Below are 20,911 nucleotides of genomic sequence, written 5' to 3' on the forward strand. Positions count from 1 at the left end.
AAAGGTCTTCCTCTCACATAAGAGCTCTTCACGTTTGATCACTAGCAGATTATTTATATTCTCTTTATCGTACCAGTGTTGGTGTTTGGCTGCCCCTGTGTGGGATGTTCACGGAAGCCAGCACGGGGATAATCAGAATCCTCTGCTGCTTGATGTACTGTGAATGATTTCCCTGAAGAAGTCTGGCTATTGCTATATTTCTGAATTGCTAATAAGTGGAGGAATTGTTCCTACAAACCTAAAATTAAACGTGATTAATTTACATTGGTGAGACCCAATGTAAGTTGAGGGACTGCTTTGTCGAGCGCCTCTGCTCCATCCGCCAGAAGTTGAATTAGCCAGTGGCCAGCTATTTTATTTCCTATCCCATTCCTATTCGGACATGTCGGTCCATGGCCTTCTCTTCTACCATGATGGTGCCACTCTCAGGGTGGAGGAGCAATACCTCATATTCTGTCTGGATATCCTCCAATCCAATAACAGGAACTTTGTTTCTCCTTCTGGTAATTTTTTTCTTTTCCCCTCCACTTCCCTCTTCTATTCTCCACTCTGGCCTTTTACCTCTTATCACCCACCTAACAACTCCCTCAGGTGCCCCTCCTCCTTCCCTTACTCCCATGGTGCATTCCCCTCCCCTATCAGACTCCTCCTTCTCAAACCATTTATCTTTCTAACCCATGTGGTTTGTTTGCATGCAGATACACAGCAACAAGGTTTGAAAGCTGTGATGATGAAATTAAGAAGTTCCGACTTCCAACCTAGCCCAGGAAACAATTTGGTCCATGTCTGGGTGCTGCCTTTTCTCAGATAAGTGCCTCTCATCCTTTTCATGTCTCGGGTGAATATCAGTCCTGTCTGTCCGTCTATCGAAACAGAGTGCAGAATAGGCCCTTCTAGCACTTAAAGCTATGCTGCCCAGTAACCCCTGATATAACCCTAGCCTAATCGGTTTGTTTTTATTATATATTTTTAAAAATATCTGAACTCTGGAATACAATGCTTATAAAAAGTATTCACTCCCTTGGAAGGTTTCATGTTTATTGTTCTACAATACTGTACCACAGAGGGTTTAATTTGGCTATTTATGACATGGATCAAAAGAAAAAGACTCTTGTATCAAGTGAAAACAGATTTCTGGAAAGTAATCTAAATTAATTACAAATATAAAATACAAAGTATTTGATTGCATAAGTATTCACCCCCTTTAATATGACGCACTAAGTCATCACTGGTGCAGCCAATTAGTTTCAGAAGTCACATAATTAGTTCACTGTGTACAGTCAAGGTATTTTAGTTGATTATAGTAAAAATACACCTACATTTGGAAGGTCAGTATCCTGGCAAAAGCTTCACCATGAAGCCAAAAGAACACTCCAAGCAACTCTGCAAAAAGGTTATTGAAAAATACAAGTCAGGAGATGGATGCAAGAAAATTTCCAAGACACTGAATATCCCTTGGCATACAGTTAAGTCAAACATCAAGAAATGGGAAGAATGGAGGAGTTACAAGCTTCAGTGGCTGAGATGGGAGAGACTGTGCATACAACAGCTATCGCCCGGGTGCTTCACCAGTCACAGCTTTATCAGAGGGTGGCAAAGAGAAAGCCAATGTTGAAAAAATTGCACATGAAATCTTTGCCAGAAGGCATGTGGGAAACTCTGAAGTCAGCTGGAAGAAGGTTCTATGGTCTGATGAAACCAACATTGAGCTTTTTAGCCATCAGACTAAATGCTATGTTTGGCATAAGCTGAACACTGCACATCATCAAGATCACACCATTCCTACTATGAAGCATGGTGGTGGCTGCATCATGCTGTTGGGATGCTTCACTGCAGCAGGACCTGGAAGGCTTGTCTGTGAGAGAACTATGACTTGGGAAATTTGTTTTCCTGCAAGACGATGACCCCAAGCATAAAGCCAAAGCTGCATAGGAATGGCTTAAGAACAACAAACTTAATGTCCTGGAGTGGCCAAGTCAGAGTCCAGCCCTCAAACCAATTGAGAATTTGTGGCAGAACTTGAAAAGGCCTGTTCACTCATGATCCCCATGCAATCTGACAGAGCTTGAGCAGTTTTGTAAAGAAGACTGGGAAAAAATTGCAGTGTCCAGATATACAAAGCTGATGGAGACCTATCCACACAGAGTCAAGGTTGTAATTACTGCCAAAACTGACTTGAAGGGGGTGAATACTCATGCAATCAATTATTGTGTTTTATATTGTTAATTAATTCAGATCACCTTGCAGAAATCTTTTTTCACTTTGACATGAGTCTTTTTATGTTGATCAGTGTCCAAAAAAAGCCATATTAAATCATGTAAACTTCCTGGGGGTGTGTATACTTTTTATAGGCACTGTGTAATGCAGCTTTTTTGTCAATCACACTAAATTAGTTATAAAAAGAGAAAAGGCCAAACTTTTCAGGCCCAAGACCCATCATTAAAACTTGGAAGAGCAAGTTTAGTTAGATATAGAGAAGAATGGGTAGAACAAAGGAAATAACTCTACTACTGTGAGATGAAATGGATTAATGTGGCAGCTAGGAGTACATAATGCTGCTTTATCTGAGTCCTGATGAAGGGTCTTACCTGGAAACCTTGATTCTCTTTTTCCTTTCCCATAGATGCTCTGATCTGCTGAGTTCCTCCAGCATTTTGTGTGGGTTACCTTGCATCCAGCTTCTGTAGAACTGCTTGTGCTTTTACTTGTGTCATGTCTTGTTAATTGCAGGGCACAGGTTCAGCATGCTTAACTTTGTGCTTTTCTTCCCTATTCTTTTTAAACTGGTAAATTTTTAAAAGGGAAAATTTATAACATGTAACAAAACTTGTGAATATCTTTTTTTAAATCAGAAATGGAATTATCAGTTCACATTTTCCTTCTCTCTAAAGCTCTTCATGCTTTCCTAACAAATTTTCTTGGCATCTAGTAGGATGTGAGTTTTCTTAATGGTCCCTGTGCACTGGAGCCCAGGATCAGGATATTTTTATAATATGAGTGAATAGGTATGGAAAGTGAGCAGGTCCAGATAACAAGCAGAGAAGCACAAAAACAGTAATGAAAGTTCTAGATGATCACAACAATAGATTTCTCAAGAACGTCAATCCAGCTGGTCGCTTGGTATGATATACACACTTAGTTCCACTTTAGGTACAGTAGTGGAACCCGGTGTAGTCTGCTGCTGTAGCCTATCCTCAAGGTTCAACGTGTTGTGTTCTGAGATGCTCTTCCGATCCAATGATCTATTCTGTAAGGTGCTGTTGTAACATGTGGTTTTATTTGAGTTCCTGTCAGTTTGAACCAGTCAGGCCATTCTCCTCTCGCCTCTCTCTCATTAATAGGATGCTTTCACCTACTGAACTGCTGCTCACTGGATTTTTTTTGGATTTTTGCACCATTCTCTGTAAACTCGAGAGGCTGTTGTGTGTGAAAATACTCAAACCACCCAGTCTGACACCAACAATCATTCCATGGTTACAGTCACTTAGATCACTTTTCCTCGCCCATTCTGATGTTTGGTTTGAACAATTGAACCTCTTAGCCATATCTACATGCTTTTATGCATTGAGTTGCTGCCACATGATTGGCAGATTTGTATCAATAAGCAGACGCATGTGTACCTAATAAAGTGGCCACTGAGTGTATATATAAAAAACAGTAAGGCTTTAGGGCAGGCATGGGCAAACTACGGCCCGCGGGCCATATGCGGCCCGTTAAGCTTTTTAATCCGGCCCGCAGAACTTGATGAAATTATATTAATAAACCTTGTTAACACCTCAGATCCATCCTGAGAATCGCCACAACAAAACTAAATCCAGACTTTGATGCGCTGGCTAAAAAGGGAGACCAACAACACTGTTCCCACTGAAATTAAAAATAAGTTTCTTCGTTGTTATGTAAAAAATGCATTTGAAAATATTTTTTTCAATAAGCCTTACATGTTACATGTCATTTCTGTTAAGTGATGGACATGAGTAGTGCGCAGGTGCACGTACGTTCTCAAAATAAAAAATGCGCTCCAGATCAAATAATGCGCTCCGCATACTGGTGCGCTGTCACTGTTCTGTCCTTGTGCTGGTCGTTGAGTTTTGGCACAGGGGACAATTGAATAAGAAGGAGCAGGACAAGTAGACCTGCATCTCCTACCGTTTTTGAAATAAAGACAGTCAGGAGGAGAGTGATGATGATAATATCTTGAAGGATAACAGAATTTTCAGTGCTTTAAAATAATAACTGTTACTATTAAAAAAGCTGTATTTTATTCATTTAATTTTCAGTGTTTTAAAAGTCATTTCAATAAATAGCTAAATACCATGGGACTTCAAAGACAGATATTTTGTTGTAATGCATTTGTTCATTTTCAATTGAAATTAAAGCACATGTTTTCTACATATCCCATGATATTTTATTTTCTCTTATGAGGTGTATTACCAAAACACTCCGTCCATCTGCTCCTGGTCCGGCCCCCCTGTCAAATTTTAGAACCCTTTGTGGCCCACAAGTCAAAATGTTTGCCCACCCCTGCTTTAGTCATTCACAGGGATCTTTGATAACTCATCTGGTAAGACTTTAATTTTACAGATCTAAATTTGATGTTTCTGACTGCCTTCCTTCAGCAAACGCACTGTGTCTGCATAGTGTTGGTATGTTTCCACATAGGAATTCAATCTCAAGTGGTCTATTTCAATGTCTCATGCGACTGTTCCAATATTAGACTGAATATGTTTGGGGTTTTTAAATTCACAGGATTTAGATATTAAGAACTTTGTGCCCTGTGTATAAATGCAATTCAATCCTACGAATGGGCAGACACGAAATTGAATCGACTTAAATAATTTGTGGAGCAACAACCCAGTGGGTCCATCAGTAGCTGTGGGGGCGGGGCAACATACCCTCTAATCTTCTTTTTGACAGACCCACAGTTGCTCTGAGCAGGAAAGTTTTGCATGACCTGAAACCTATGTGGGACTTTAACTGCTTTTTTTGGTAATATGCACATCAAACAAACACAAACCATAATTCACAACACAAGTACACAATGTTAGGAAGTCAGAACAACTGACAGGCACAATGGCAAAAATAAACTATTTTGACTAGACGGCATTGGTGTTGAGCAAGCCAGCAGTTTATTACCGAGTTACCAACTTCCATTCTGTGTTTATTGTTACAATTTGTAAGTGTTGTAACTTGAAACACTGCCATTATAAATATTTTGAAGCTCTAAAATGTAAAGATTGTGGGTTCATTTTTTATGTAGAAAATTTATGAATTATATTCATTAATACAATTAGACTATTTCACAATTATATTAATATAGAATTCAAAATTATGTCAACTTTGTTAAAGAAAAGGCTGTGTGCATGACAGCATTTCAGTTATTATGTGGCCTCACACACCAGAGGGAACAGTAGTGGGAGGATTCTTTGATGTTTTGGATGTGATGCAGAGTTGCAACCTGAAATATCGGCAAATCCTTTACTCCACTACCGATACTGCTTGACGTGCCAAGTTCCTCCATCACAGACTGTCTGGTGCCATAAATGCAGTTTAATTTATCATTGTAATTTCATAAATTCTTGTGCCATTATGAAGTTAACTTTTTAAAAGTTTTTTTTTGACAATGGCCAATTTGTGTTGAATTTTCAATATTCTATTAATCGGTCAGCATTTAAGATTGTGTGTGCTAACAGTGAGAAGAATGTTAGTGTGTACGATGTTGGAGCAAAATGGACCTCTGCTGGTAGAATGTGGGAACTGCATCGGCACGGGACAAATTTATGTATTTTATATAATGCCTTTCATGCCAAAGAAATAATTAAGAGCTATTGAGACATGCTTAAAATATAAAGGAAAGATGTACAATATGTTGTGTTTGAGAATAGTATACACCTTTGAGACTTCTTTGCTAAATGGTTACTTCGAGTGAGTTTAAAATTTGCTGTTCTGGTGTAAGCATGATAAGAGTCCCTGATGAGGATGAATTGGACCCAAAAGCAGGGATATCTGAAACAAGGTTCGAGACACAGTTTTTACACTGGCTCTGAGCTTAAAACAAACACTGGTCGATATCACAAGTAGGCTTACAATTGAGCACCAAACCACAGTTCAAGTGTTCCTCAAATACAGGCAGTCCCCGGGTTATGAACACCCGACTTACGGACAACTCGTACTTATGAATGGACTGCCATAAAGCCTATTATATTAAAAAATTGAGTTAAATACAATGGTTTGTAATAACAAATGCATGCATTAATTTGTGACGCTCATGAAAACATTGTGTGGCTTCAGCAGTTCATTGGCTCGAGGAAGGAGAACGCCGTCTGCCATTTTAAGTCAGAGCACGTTGCCATTAGCACTGTGTTGAGTGTGTAACTTTGTATGTGGCTTAAATTTTTCTTATTTACCCTTGTCACCATGCCTCCAAAGCATAAAGTGCTGGTGATAGATCAAAGAAAAGAAAAACTCCCACGCTGAAGAACTAACCAATGAAGACCTTATGGAATTAGAGCAGCAGATAATAGTGTTTGAGGAAGAAGACTGGGACCTAGGAACTCTGGAACCGAAAAAGTTCGTGGCAAAAGAGTTTGCTGAAGCCTTTCGTCTCATTGAAGCAGGGATGGTAGTTAGAGGAGCAAGATCCTACTACAGAGAGGTTCACCAAAGTTTACTGTGCAATTACCCAGGACCTCAACTGCTACAAGGCCATTTATGATGAGCAAAAGAAAAGCTCTGTCCAAGCCTCCCTTGATGCCTACTTCAAGAAATTGACTCCAGTAGTAAACCTGCCCTCTCCAGCACCAGGTCCATCATGTTACCTCACAAATGCCCCTTCTGGTATGCAAGACATCGATCAAACCGTATGTAGTTACTTTTATTATTATGGTATTATTATGTACTGTATTATTATGTTTAAGATGTTTTAGTGTATATGGAAGTGTTTAAGTGTTTTATATGCATAGAAAGGTAAAATGTATACTATATACTAAGACAAACAATTGACTGACTGACGCTAAATAAGACTGGATGTACCTGTTCCGACTTGCGTACAAATCTGACTTAAGGACAGACTTAGGAACAGATCTGGGGACTGCCTGTAGTGCATGTGTTTGTTATTACAAACCATTGTATTTAACTCAAATTTTTAATATAATAGGCTTTATGTCAGTCCGTTCGTAAGTACGAGTTGTCTGTAAGTCGGACGTTTGTAACCCGGGGACTGCCTGTACTCAATTCTTGACACTGAAAACATGATTATCAATTAGGTTACAAAAGTGGAATTTCACTCTACAGATGCTGTCTGACTTGGTTTCTCCAGTACTGAGTTGTTTTTAACTTGATTTACTATAGCTAAGTAATTTTATTTCCTTCAACTTTTATTCCCTTTAAAGACTTTCCTCTAATTTGTATTTCCACCTATCTTTGTTTTGTCAAGGAAACAGGATACATTACATATGAAAGTTGATCCATGATCCTAGAATCTTTCATGCAAGTTGTTGACAGTTTGAAACAGTTGAATCGTACCAATACCTTGCAAAATTGAAACTGACCTTTTATTCCCAATGTTTACTGTTAACTGATTCATGCTAACAATTTTGACTTCAGCTCCACAATCTTTTTCTTCTGGTTCAATAATCTTTTGCAAAGAGTTTATATATTTACTCTGCTAGTTTTATCCAAAGTCAAATGAAACACCAATTCCTTTTCAGAAAGTATTATCAGATGACAAATTGTGTTACACTTTAGGGCACAGAACAGTAAAACATAGACCCTTCAGCCTTCCTTCTAACCTACTCCAATATCAATCTAGCCCTTCCCTCCCACATAGTCTTCCGTTTTTCTTTCATCCTATCTGCGAGTCCCTTAAATGTCCCTAATGTATCAGTCTCTACCACCACTTCCCACAGTGTGTACCGTACACTTATGACCTCTCATAATAGCTATTGCTGCCTTGGGGAAAAAAGATGCTACCTCTCCACCTTGTCTTATACATCTCTATCAAGTGACCTCTCATCTTCTTTCACTCTGAAGAGAACAGCCCTAACTCACTCAACTCTTCCTCATAAGACATGCTTTCTAATCCAGACAGCACCTTGGTAAAACTCTGCACCCTCTATAAAGCCTCTACATCCTTCCTATGAGAGGACGAGAACTGAACACGCCATACACTTTCTTAACCACTCTATCAATGTGTGCAGTAACTTCGAGAGATCTATGGATGTAAATCACAAGATCCCCTGTTCCTCCTATTGTCATTAGTCCTGCATATTCTGCCTTCAGATTCAAAGTTCTACGCAAATTTATTATCAACCTGATTTGTTTTCTTTACAGCTATACTCAGTAAATCCAAGAAACGTAATTAATGAAATGTGCAAAAGACAACAAACTGTGCAAATACAGAAGAAAACAAAGCAGCAATAATAATAAATAAATAAGCAATAAATATGGAGAACATGAGACAAAGAGTCCCTGAAAGTGAGTCCACAGGTTGTGGGAACAGTTTAGTGATGGGGTGAGTGAAGTTATCCCCACTGGTTCAAGAGCCTGGTGGTTGAGGTTAATAACTGTTCCTGAACCTGGTGGTGTGGGTCCTGAGGCTCCTGTTTCTTCTTCCTGATGGCAGCAGTGAGAAGACAGCATAGGTGGTCAGCTCTCCAAGAGCATCACTTCACCTCTCTGGGTTGAACACTCCATCTGCCACTTAGCCTAGTTTGCATCCTGTCAATGTTCTATTGTAGCCTATGGGAGCCTTTAACACTGCCCACAACATCAGCCTTCATGTCATTTGCAAAATTACCAACCCCCCCCCCTTTCATTCAAGTCTTTATTTATATAAATTACCAAGACTAGGGGTCACAAACTTTTTAGTAATATTTTCAATTCCCCAACATTTAGACCATAAGGTCTGACAGTCTGTTCTCTCTCTCACTCTCAGCAATTACTGCTTTGTTTTTAAACTGGCTGGGACTTTTCCATGTAAATTTATAACAACCAGTGCATCCAGTATCTCAGCTGCCTCCCCTTAAAATGCTGGTTAGCATATTATCATGTCCAAGGGATGTGTTGGATCTTAATTTGCCAAATGTGTTAATTATGATTTTCAAGGATACCAATTGGAGATGAATTCAGGAAAAGCCTATCCCAACATAACAGTTCTCTTTTCCCTGCTACAGATAAGTGCCACAAATCTTCCGGTCAAGACAGCACCAGGGAACGATTCCTTGGGTGACATCTCCATATAGCAAATCTGCCCAGTTTTTTCAGTTCTCCCCCTCCTGCTTGTTGTTCTCATCTTGTTTACGTTACCGAAACTGTTGGAGCCTGTGACATGCAGTTTGGAACTCGACTGAAGGATACAGCGTGATGCTGTGTCTGGAGAGCTGCACTGTGGGGATCAGAGACGGGGAGTAGAAAAGGACCGAGATAACAAGCTGTCTTGTGTAAAAGACCAGAGGTGTGGGGTCATGAAAGACTCTACCTCATAGCAGCAAGGAAAATTGAAGCATTGAGGTGAATGCAGAGGGGGGTCAGCATCTGGATTGGCACGTTTGGCGGTCACTCTTTACGGAAGGACTGAGTTTGTGCAGCTGCTCTCCTCATATGCAAACAAACAGTTCTTGCTATTTTGAGATCTCTGATACTTTACATTGGTTTCCTTCAATTTTTCTGTGTTTTATCTTGTGGCTGATCTGTTAGTTTTTTGTGTGTTGAGGGGGTTTGGTGCTAGTGTCACTGTTCTTTTCTGTGAGTGACGGGGTTGGGGATTGTTATTTTCGTTTGTTTTTTGTTGCAGCAAGGGTCTGCCAGTTTTGTTCCCTTTCACTTTTGTGCCGGGGGGGGGGGGGGAGAGTTGCTGTCTTTTCTTTCATCAGCACCCATGGTCTTTCTGTATTTAATGGCTATCTGGAGTAGACAAGTATCAGGGATGTACTGTACATGCATACTTCGACAATAAAATGAACCTTTGAAACACTCAGCCTGGATAGCATCTATAAAAAGGAACCAAAGGTTTCTTGTCCAGGATCTTCATTAGAACTGGGCATGAGAACAAAGTTTGCTTCCCAATGGTAGAGGTAGGAAATGGTTGGGCAGATAGTTTGTGTTTCTCCTTCTGCTCAAGATTCCACAGCATATTTCATACTGATCCTTTAATATAGTCTGATACATATGAAAGTATTACTTTAATTAGGAAGAAGCAATAGGGTACATTATACAATAGGTACTACAAAAGGTTAAGATTTAGTATGTTTCATACAAAATTCATTTTTTACTAATTTTAAAATCAATTTAAAGGATTACAGGTTTTTTTGTGAAATTGTAATCTTAAAATCTTGCTAAACCACAGCTCGTGATCATTAGCAGAGCTGGACTGATGATTGCTCATGTTACGAAGGATGAACAGCTCTGATGGGCAGAAGGGTACAGAGTTGCCCATGTTCCCCCCCCACCCCCCCCGTAACTGTTACTGTTACCACGCTGCTAATGAGAGAGAAAGAGAGACAAAGGGAAAACATACTGGGACTGGAACATCTGCTTCAGACAAGGGAGAGATAACACCGGGAGAGAGAGACTTGTTGACCCACCATATTATGATTCCTGAAAGACTTATGGCTCCGGAGAGGGCTGTTTACTTGGTACCATTCTGTTCATTAAAAATCCTCAGTGGACAGCCGGATTGGGCTGGTTTGATGGACTAAGTCATTCAAAACTGATTGACACCTGAGTGGGGATAAAAGTGAGGTCTGGAGAGACACCCCTCAGACACACCAGGAGACACACTATTGAGCACTGCTTGAGTGTTGGAACCCACGAGAAGGTGTGGGGCATCGGGGACCGAACAAAGGATCGGTCAGTTTAACTCTCAGTGTTATAGCAGGGCCGGTGGGGGTTTGTGTGTGTGTCCACCCTTGCCTGGGTGACGAGTCCACCACAGAAGAACGGTCTAGCTGAAGGACAGAGGGGTCATACCTGAATGGCCACAACACATCGACGGATCAAGAACGTAAAGGAAGGTTTGCCTGACTGTAGCTGTCACTGTTTGCTCGCTCTCTCTCTCTCTCTCCAATGATTAAAACACAAGAACCAACAACTACCTCAGCATGTATGAATTGAACTGAATTTATACTCACATACGACAATTCTTTATCCCCTAGACATCAATAGATCTTGTTTTTTATTGATTATTATTATACCCACACTTTTAGGTTTAGTATTGCTAACGTGTATTATCTATATATTTGCATTGCTGATATTGATTTGTATATTTTACTAATAAACACTGTTTGAAAATAGTACCACCAGACTCCCAATGGATTCTTCTATCTTTGCTGGTCAGAATTCCAGTTACGGGGTACGTAACACTCATAACGGTCACTAATACACAAGTTGATAATGTCAGGAGATAGTTGACTATAAAAGTAATTTTGAACTATTCTAGTATTACCTAGTACTTTGTGGGAAGGATAAGATTAGCGAGTCAGAAATGATTGATTATTTACGGAAAGTGGAAGTTTTGTGCAGTTAACATTCCAGGCAGCACAGGGAAGTCCTCAGGCAGTACAGCATAGACTCGACATGTCGGACAGGTCCTATTTGCTTTCAGCCACTGCTTGATGCACTGTATGGTAGCAAAGAAAAGCTTAAGCACACATTCATTTTGTTACTTTCACACAGGGGCTGATACATTTTATTTATTGAGATATAGTGCTGAAAAAGCCTTCCGAGATCCCGCCCGGCAACTCCTGATTTAACCCTAGCCTAATCACAATTTACAATGACCAACTAACCTATTAGCCGGCAAACACAAGGAAATCTGCAGATGCTGGAAATTCAAACAACAGTACACACAAAATGCTGGTGGAACACAGCAGGCCAGGCAGCATCTATAGTGAGAAGCGCTGTCGACATTTCGGGCCGAGACCCTTCGTCAGGTCAGGTCCTGAAGGGTCTCGGCCCGAAACGTCGACAGCATTTCTCACTACAGATGCTGCCTGGCCTGCTGTGTTCCACCAGCATTTTGTGTGTGTTGTTGAACCTATTAGCCGGTATGTCTTTGGACTGTGGGGGGGGGGGGGGGGGAACTGGAGCACCTGGAGGAAATGTACGTGGTCATGGGGAGAACATACAAACTCCTTACAGACAGTGTCAGGAATTAAACTACTATGCTACCGTGCCACTGTACATTTGAACTCAAGGCCTGAATAACTTTTGTGTATTAAATGTAAATAGAAAACAAGGCACATGTAGACTGAGCGAGGGGCACTAGTTCACATACAAAAAAAGTTTTAACCACACGCTTCAGATTGTATTTTAATTATAAAAGAAGTAATCCATTCAACTTCCATTCAAACTATCAGGAAACTATTACCCAATTTGTAATTAGTCAGGGAATGGAGTTCAAGAGCCATGAAGTAATGCTGCACTTTTATAAAACAGTAGTTAAGACCACACTTGGAGTTGTGTGTTCATTTCTGATTACCTCATTATAAGGAGGGTGTCGAAGCTTTAGAGAGATTTTCTAGAATGTTGTCTGGATTCGAGAACATGTCGTATGAGGAGAAGTTGAGTAGGCTATGGCTTTTCTCCTTGGAGTGACAGAGGATTACAGGCAACTTGGTCGAGGTGTATAAGATTGAGAGGCTCGATAAAGTGGACAGCTAGTGTCTTTCTCCCCAAGGCAACAATAGCCAATACCAGAGGTCATCCTTTTAAGGTGAGTAAAGGAAAGTTTAAGGGAGATGTCAGAGTTATGTCTTTTTTTCTTTTTTGCATAGAGTGGAAGGTACCAAGAACACATTGCTGGGGGTGGTGACAAAAGAACATTTAAGAGACTTTTAAATCATTGCATCTCGTTATGAAAACAGGATTAGATTCTTCATGGAAAAGGTTTATCAAGGTCAGTACAACATGAAGGACTGAAGGGCCTGTGCTGTATTGCTCTACTCTATTCTACGTTCAAATTTACAAGATGAGTACCTTCCTCCCTCAATGCCAGATGGTCATAACTAGTGTTTCTATTTATGAAGGGCTAAGTAACTTATCCTTGCGTTAATCAGCTGAAAAAATTACAGGAACAAACCTGATTTCACATCTATTAGCATAAGCACGTTTCCAGCAGTGTAAATCAGCCACATATTAAAGTGCTAAAAATAAGATTAAATGAAATAAACTCACCTCTTCATGAAAGTGATGTTTGCATGGCAGCGTAAACATGCTGTCTGGTGTCAAATCATCATGACAAATAATACATGGCTCTTCATCAAATGTCTACAATGGAAAAAGGAAAACACTTTTAAAGTTTCTCCCATTTTCTTTTCATATTGAACGTTCATTTAAATGTGCTATTGTTTTAAAAAAAATCCTGGCCAACCTTGTTTCTTTAACACCTTCACAATGATCCCCATGGTCTTGATGTTGGCCTCAATAAGCCCATTTAGATTTACATTAACTGAATCTTTCATATAATTCTGTAGACCATTGAACAGTCTCCAGGTACGATGACATTGGCTCTTGACCACACAATCTACCTCGCTCTGGCTTTGCACCTTATTGTCTGCCTGCAGTGCACTTTCTCTGTAATTGTAACACTATAATCTGAAGTTCAAAGAAAATTTATGATCAAAGTACATACTGTATGTCAGCTGAGATTCATTTTCTTGCTGGCATTCACAGCAGATACAAAGAAGCACAATTGAGTCAATGAAAAATTTTGCAGACTGATTAACAATTGTAATTGAATCTCACACTTCTCAATGCAGGGAAGCACATTTGGAAGAGATCATGCTTGGCATTATATATTGTGATTCAGATATAGCCTGTACATTCATAGAATCATTAACTAATATTTCTAGCACCACCAATGTGTCTCATTCATTCTCTAAGATTATGTAGGATAGTTGGTAGTTTTAACTAACAAACATACTATAGGTACTTTACTGACAATGTACCAACAATACACTAATGTACAGAGTATAGTGTCCCAACAATACATTTGTGAGAATGGCTTGGGGACCATAGAACATTACAGCACAGAAACAGGCCTTTTGGCCCTTTTGGCTATACCGAACCATTTTTCTGCCTAGTCCCACTGACCTGCACCTGGGCCATATCCCTCCAAACCTCTCATCCATATACCTGTCCAAGTTTTTCTTAAACATCAAAAGTGAGCCCGCATTCATCACTTCATCTGGCAGCTCATTCCACACTCCCACCACTCTCTGCGTGAAGAAGCCCCACCCCCCCATGTTCCCTTTAAACTTTTCCTCCTTCACCCTTAACCCATGACCTCTGGGTTTTTTTCTCCCCTGGCCTCAGTGGAAAAAAGCCTGCTTGCATTCACTCTATACCCATCATAAGTTTATACACCTCTATCAAATCACCCCTCATTCTTCTACGCTCCAGGGAATAAAGTCCTAACTTATTCAACCTTTCTTTTAAAGGACATTTAAGAGATTCTTAGAAAGGCACATGGATGAAAGAAAATGGTGAACTATGTTGGGAGAGAAGAGGTCGATTGATCTTGGCTCAGCACAACATTGTGAGTGAAAGGGTCTATACTGTGCTACACTGTTCTGTGTTTAAAAAAACTCCACACAAATAACCAATGTGCAAAACATGACAAATTGTGCAAATAGATAAGAAAAACAAAATAATAATAATAAATAAAATTGAGAACATGATCTATATGGATGGCAAGCAAGTCTTTCACTGTATCTTGTACAAGTGACAGTAATAAATCAATTTGCCAATTTATAATTGAGAGCCTCAAAATGATTTGTATAGTACCTGACTAATGCCTGCCAAATTATCCTGTTCTGTTTTCTTCAATTTACCAGTCCTCTGTCTGTGGTCAATAACTCAATCCTAACTGAACAATCTCTTATTTTAAAGTGACCCTATGTAGTACTTTAAACAACCGTATCCGACACACATCTTCAAAAGACACCTGGATTAGCCAAAAATTTCTTTTGATGCTGGAGTCAATGATTAAGGATGAAAATTGGTTTCAGATTCTAATGAAGAATAGACCTGCATAGTCAAAGGTCAGGATTCGCTGCATTTACTTGGCCTATTGTAAGGCCTTCCAGATTATTCCTTGCAGCTTACAACAACGGACGATGCTGAGGATGTTCTACGAGTCTGTGGTGGCCAGTGCTATCATGTTTGCTGTTGTGTACTGGGACAGCAGGCTGAGGGTAGCAGACACCAACAGAATCAACAAACTCATTTGTAAGGCCAGTGATGTTGTGGGGGTGGAACTGGGCTTCCTGACAGTGGTGTCTGAAAAGAGGATGCTGTCCAAGCTGCATGCCATCTTGGACAATGTTTCCCATCCACTCCATAATGTACTGGTTAGGCACAGGAGTACATTCAGCCAGAGACTCATTCCACCGAGATGCAACACTGAGCATCATAGGAAGTCATTCCTGCCTGTGGCCATCAAACTTTACAACTCCTCCCTCGGAGTGTCAGACACCCTGAGCCAATAGGCTGGTCCTGGACTTATTTCCACTTGGCATAATTTACTTATTATTATTTAATTATTTATGGTTTTATATTGCTATATTTCTACACTATTCTTGGTTGGTGTGACTGTAATGAAACCCAATTTCCCTCGGGATCAATAAAGTATGTCTGTCTGTCTGTCTGTAATTGCAGTTGCTCTGAGTTTGGCCTGGTGGGTCTATCCTGAGTATAATGATGCGCCTTGGACTTTGGTAAACACATAATGCATTGGGATAGTGCTGCTAAGCAATAAATTGTGAAAGAGTCAGAGTCTTAGAAAAGTACAGCACTGAAGCAGGCCCTTTGGCCCATCTAGTCAGTGCTGAACCATTTAAACTGCCTACCCCATCGACCTGCAAAGGCACCATAGCCTTCTATATCCCTACCATCCATGTACCCATCCAAACTTGTCTTAAAAAATTGAAACTGAGCTCATATGCACTACCTGCGCTGGCAGTTCATTCCACACACTCACAACCCTCTGCGTGAAGAAGTTTTCCCTTAAATTTTTCATCTTTCACCCTTAACGCATGACATCTGGTTGCAGTCCCACCCAACCTCAGTAGAAAAAGACAGCTTGCATTTACTCTATTTATCTAAGCCCCTCATAGTAGGAGAAGGCATAGGTCATCTGGCTCATTGAGCTTTTTCCGCCATTCAATAAGATCATGGCTGATCCGGCCATTGACTCATCTCCACCTACCTGCCTTTTCCCCATAATCCTTAATTCCCCCACTATGCAAAAATCTATCCAACCTTGTCTTAAATATATTTACTGATGTAGACTCCACTGCTTCATTGGGCAGAGAATTCCACAGATTCACCACTCTCTGGGAAAAGCAGTTCCTGCTCATTTCTGTCCTAAATCTACTCCCCTGAATTTTGAGGCTCTGTTCCTTAGTTCTAGTCTCACTTATCAGTGGAAACAACTTTCCTGCCTCTATCTTATTGATCTCTTATTCTATATGTTCCTATAAGATCTCCTCTCATTTTTCTGAATTCCAGTGAGTGCAGTCCCAGGTGACTCAATCTCTCCTCATAGTCTAAACCAGGGGTGGCCAACCTTTTACATTCCATGCGTCAATTTTTTCACTCACGAGTTCAGATGCACCATACAACTCTTGTACTCCCATTCAATTCTCGTAGAAATATATTAATATAGAACTCATGCATGAAAAAATTGACACATGGAATGTAAAAAGTTGGCCACCTGGTCTAAACCCTCATCTCTGGAATCAACCTGGTGAACCTCCTCTGCAGTGCCTCCAAAGCCAGTATATCCTTCTTCAAGTAAGGAGACCAGAACTGCATGCAGTACTCTTAGTGCAGCCTCACCAGTACCCTGTACAGTTGCAGCACAACCTCCCTGCTCTTAATTTCAATCCCTCTAGCAATGAAAGCCAACATTCCATTTGCCTTCTTGACAGCCTCAGCACGTGGCCAATTTTTTACCATTTAAATAATAATTTGCTGTTTCATTTTTCCTTCCAAAGTGGATGACCTTGCATTTACCAATATTGTACTCCATCTGCCAGACCCTTGCCTACTAACTTAACCTATCTATATCGCTGTGAAGACTCTCTGCATCTTCTGCACAATTTGTTTTTCCACTCAATTTAGTATCATCAGCAAACTTAGGTACACTACACTCGGTCTCCTCTTTCAGATTGTTAATGTATATTGTGAACAGTTGTGGGCCCAGCACCGACCCCTGTGGCACACCGCTCACTACTGATTGCCAACCAGAGTAACGACAATGTATCCCAACTCTCTGCTTCCTATTATAACCAATCCTTCATCCATGCTAATACATCACCCCTGAGTCTATGCATCCTTATCTTATGGATAAGTCTTTTATGTGGCACCTTATCAAATGCTTTCTGGAAATCCAAGTAAGTAATGCCCATTTGTTCCCCTCTATCCACTGCGCTCATTATATCCTCAAAGAACTCCAGTAAGTTTGCTAAATCCAAACTGGATCCATTTCTTTCCAGATGCCTTGCTATTTCTTTAATAGCTTCAAGCATTTTCCCAACTACAGATGTTAAACCTTTTGCCTACATCCTTTTTTGAACAGTGGTGTGACATTTGCCATCTTCCAATCCGCTGGGACCACTCCAGAGAATTTTGATAAATCACCACCAACACCTCTATTATAACTTCTGCCATTTCTTTGTGTACCCTGGGATGCATTCTATCAGAACCAGGGGACTTATCTATCTTCAGGCCCACAAGTTTGTTCAGCACTCTCTCTTTAGTGATAGCTATTGTATTGAGGTCCTCACCTCCCATCACATCCATAACATTTTTCTTTGGCATGTTTGACGTGTCCTCCACTGTGAAGACTGACACAAAATAGTCATTCAAAACCTCAGCCATTTGCTCATTACCCAGTATCAATTCCCCCTTCTCGTCCTCCAAGGGACCTACATTCACTTTAGCCATCCTTTTCCACTTTATCTAATTATAAAAATTTTACTATCAATTTTTATATTTTGTGCTAGTTTATTTTCATAATCTATTTTCCCTTTATTGCTCGCTTAGTGGTACTTTGCTGTTTTTTAAAGTTTTCCCAATCTTACAGTTGCTCACTACTCTTGCTGACTTTGTATGCACGAGCTTTTAGTTTGATGCCTTCTTTTATTTCCTTAGTTATCCAAGGCTGGCTCTCCCCACCCTTACTGTTCTTGCTTTTAACTGGAATATACTTTTGTTGAACACTGTGAAAAATCTCTTTGACAGTCTTCCACTGTTCCTCAACTGTCTCACCATAAACCTGTGTTCCCACTCTACACTAGCCAAATCCTCCCTCATCCATTTGTAGTCTCCATTGTTTAGGCATAACACACTGGTTTTAGATTGAATTATTGTACCCTCCTTTTCTATGAGAAACTCAGTCATAATGTGATCACTCTTTCCAAGAGGATCTCTAACTACAAGATCACTAATTTTACCTGTCTCATTGCACAGGTCCAGATCTAAGATAGCACGTTCCTTTGCAGGTTCAGTAATATGCTGATTGAGGAAGCCATCATGGATGCATTCTATGAAGTCCTCCTCAAGACAGCCGCAACCAATCTACGTGCAAGTTAAAGTCCCCCATGATAATTGCTGTTGCATTTTTACATGCCTTAGGTTTTTCTCTGCTTTTTGCTTGTACCACAGTAATGTTATTATTCAGTGGCTGGTAGACAAATCCCACCAGTGATTTTTTTCCCTTTACTCTTCCTAACCTCTACCCAGATGGATTCAACATTCTGCTCCTTAGATCTTATATTGTCTCTCCACTGGTAGTATAGAGACTAATTCAATGTCAAAGCAGAACAGGAGAATTAAGTTTTTTTTAATGAAAAAATAAGATTCAAGATGTACAAATTGGTAACTGAAGGTACTATGTGTAATCCTTTAGTTAGCAACCATCAACCCAGCAAGGTAACATTGAGAGCAGAGGTTCCCAAACTGGGGTTTGTGGACCCCTTGTTTAATGGCATTAAAGAGTTAGGAGCTCCTGATTTAGTGGCAGTTTAATGTGCAACAGCAACTTGATGAAAATGAAGTGAAGATTTTTGGTAGGTTGTTTGAGTAAAGCAGGAAACTGGCCAATGACCAGATGTTATGCAATTTACTGTAGCTTTTGACAAGCAGCTGGCCAGTTTGCATATTATTAATAGCCTGTATCATTCGCACTACTTTTCGTAAATTCAAGTCATTGTCTTAAGTTGTTTAGAGTAAAAATGTTACATTAAAAGTGCTTCTAGTATATCCCATTGGGCATGTTGAATACATATCATTTTGTTTGTCGTAAGGTAATGAAGCTGTCAAGTGACTAACTTACTGTGCTATCGCTCCCCTGCCACTGTGAAGCAGTCTGAGTTCTGATTGGTTGCCAAGGATGGGGAAGATCTTCTGGTGTTCTGATCTTCCTGATGGCTGAGTCCATTTTTGGGACTTCTCTTGTGGCAGAAGTGGATCTTTGGTCAGTTGGGAATGTTGCATGTTGAAAGTTAGCAGATGGAAACTGGACCTGAAATTGAGGTTTAACAAAAACATGCCATTCATCCTGTCATTTTCTCCTCTTTCAAAACAACACCACCAATTCCGACAACTAACAATATTGTATAATTGTGATTTCAATTAAATGTTTTGTTCAGTCAATGGCAATTTATGTTATTACTGTCAATGAATTTTCTTTTTGTTCAGTTATATTTTCCTCAGCCATCTTGGTTTCAAGCTCAAATATTAAAAAAAAACTTACAATATTTATCCCAAGAGGTATTAAAGCTGATTCAAGTCAAGTCACTTTTATTGTCACTTTGACCATAACTGCTGGTACAGTGCATAGTAAAAATGAGACGACGTTTTTCAGGACCATGGTGTTACATGACACAGTACAAAAACCTAGAATGAACTACGTAATAAAAAAACACCACAGAGAAAGCTACACTAGACTACAGACCTACACAGGATTGCATAAAGTGCACAAAAACAGTGCAGGCATTTACAATAAATAATAAACAGGACAGTAGGGCAAGGTGTCAGTCCATTGTAGTAGCTGTATTGAGATTAACAAGATATAACTCCACCAGCTACAGAGGTATAACTACTGTGTTTGCATATAGCAATTTTTAGCAAGCTTAAGCTGTAAAAACATCAATTTCTGCTTTTCATGGCTGTGAGTGAGTGGCCACCGCAGCAGATGGTAGTTAATTACTGCTGGTGACTCCAGTCTGCACACTCAGCCTAAACCATAACACATTTTAAAAGAATACTGCACCTATTAAAGATATTTGATTTAGATTAACCTGGGACAATTTGACTACAAATGTATGAATTTTTGTATTTGACTTTTAATCTGCCACAGTAACAAAGAAAATAATTTTTTCACGCATGGTAAGTCAATTGTACACACTCTTGCATTGTTATGTATTGGCAATAAACTTATTCTCTATGTGCTCCTTAATTTTTCACATTATTTGCTCTATTTTCAAAATCTGATACCACCTTTTGTTAATCTATTCGCATCCTGTCTTGTTAACATCGGTTGCCTTTATGCAGTTAGTAAACCCAAATCATTTTTGAAACTAGGGCAGAAGATCTAAAGTGTTTGTTACTATGCCTCCGGGATATCTATGTACAAGACATTACTGCTTTAGAATCTAGACATATTACTATACAACCTAGTGGTGTGATTAATAAACAAAAGTAGGAGCTGGCATCAGAATTGTGTACAGTGACAGGCGTAGATCTTTACCCACTCCTCCCAGTAAAGACTTAGTTAAGCTGTTTAACTATTTTTGTGTTTCTGAAGTTAATAGTGGAAATAGTTTTAGATAAGAGGTTCAAAACCCGTGCTTAAAGGCACCAATGAAGTTCTGCTATATTAAAATGACAAGATGAGTGTTGTCTATAA

General features: G+C 39.8%; 1 protein-coding gene across 3 annotated transcripts in view; it reads right to left on the bottom strand.

The window, feature by feature from the left end:
* ttc3 (tetratricopeptide repeat domain 3) overlaps nt 1-20,911 on the bottom strand; it is a 177,868-nt gene that overhangs the window by 35,539 nt on the left and 121,418 nt on the right. The window contains exons 41-43 of one of the 3 annotated variants that reach the window (XM_073044992.1): nt 19,337-19,525; nt 13,171-13,263; nt 10,155-11,614 (exon numbers count right to left, since the gene is read on the bottom strand). In XM_073044992.1, coding sequence (XP_072901093.1) covers nt 11,492-11,614; nt 13,171-13,263; nt 19,337-19,525 — 405 coding nt within the window. In that variant the 3' untranslated portion in view covers nt 10,155-11,491. Of the gene's footprint in view, nt 1-10,154; nt 11,615-13,170; nt 13,264-19,336; nt 19,528-20,911 lie in introns of those variants that run through there. The other 2 variants (XM_073044993.1, XM_073044994.1) reach the window with 2 other exon arrangements.

Source organism: Hemitrygon akajei, chromosome 5 (genome assembly GCF_048418815.1).
Source record: "Hemitrygon akajei chromosome 5, sHemAka1.3, whole genome shotgun sequence".
Classification (NCBI taxonomy): Eukaryota; Metazoa; Chordata; class Chondrichthyes; order Myliobatiformes; family Dasyatidae; genus Hemitrygon; species Hemitrygon akajei.